At 35.8% G+C, this 1,120-nt stretch overlaps 1 protein-coding gene across 1 annotated transcript; it reads left to right on the top strand.

The window, feature by feature from the left end:
* Positions 1-559: 559 nt before the first annotated feature.
* On the top strand, positions 560-943 carry LOC103311605 (uncharacterized protein K02A2.6-like; the record flags this gene model as incomplete). The annotated part of the gene is made up of 1 exon (XM_008191278.1): positions 560-943. A coding segment is annotated over exon 1 (384 nt), but the record flags the coding sequence as incomplete, so codon positions are not given.
* Between the last annotated feature and the right edge of the window lie 177 nt (positions 944-1,120).

Consider the following 1,120-nt stretch of genomic DNA (forward strand, 5'->3'; position numbering starts at 1 on the left):
GTTACTGATCACAAACCGTTAATCCACATATTTGGAGAAAAAAAAGGAATACCAATTTATGCGGCAAATCGCTTACAACGTTGGGCATACGTTCTTTCTTCATTCGATTTTGAAATTAAGTATATTAAATCAGAAGGAAATACTGCTGACTTTTTATCACGCATTAAAACAAACCAATGCAACAATAATATTAATGAATATGATGACGCTCACATCAATTTTATTCACGAACAGTCACCATTTCCGCTAGATTGGCACAAAATTAAAATTGAAACGAAAAGAGATCCAATTACCTCTAGAGTATTACACGCTACAAAAACAGGTTCATGGAGTAATGACTTTTCAATAAATTCCGAATTAAACTCGTATAATACACGCAAAATAGAAATTACTGCTGAACAATGATTGTTTATTTTGGGGCTATAGAGTAATCATACCAACCAAATTCCGTAAGTCAATTCTAACTGAACTGCATTCTTGTCATATTGGCATGTCGAGTATGAAAAGCATTGCGCGTTCGTATTTCTGGTGGCCTAGTATAGATAAAGAAATTGAGGATATGGCCCGAAACTGCAATGAATGCATAAATGCGAGACCTAATCCTCCTAAGTCAGTACTAACTCCGTGGAAATGGCCACAAAGACAATGGACGAGAGTGCATTGCGATTTCTTAGGTCCGTACAAAAACAAAACATTCCTAATTATTGTCGATGCAACCACAAAGTGGCTAGAAGTTTTTCAAGTAAATTCGATGACAGCACAAACGGTCATAACAAAACTGTCTGAGTTAATTGCACGTTTTGGCATTCCCAGAACAATAACAACTGACAATGCAAAATGTTTTAATGGCGATGAATTCCAGTCATATTGCAAGACACTAGGTATCAGGCACTTGACAGGGGCACCTTTCCACCCAGCCTCAAATGGATTTGCCGAATCTGGAGTAAAAATAGTTAAGCAATTTTTTAATAAATGTTCAACATCATTACACCATTTGAATAAATTTTTATTGATGTATAGAAATACTGTACACTCAACCACAAATGAAACGCCAGCAAAACTTATGTTTGGCCGCTCAACACGTACCATTTTCGATTTATTAATCCCAAACACAAATGAA

The sequence above is a fragment of the Acyrthosiphon pisum genome, unplaced genomic scaffold (assembly GCF_005508785.2).
Source record: "Acyrthosiphon pisum isolate AL4f unplaced genomic scaffold, pea_aphid_22Mar2018_4r6ur Scaffold_9167;HRSCAF=9762, whole genome shotgun sequence".
Classification (NCBI taxonomy): domain Eukaryota; kingdom Metazoa; phylum Arthropoda; class Insecta; order Hemiptera; family Aphididae; genus Acyrthosiphon; species Acyrthosiphon pisum.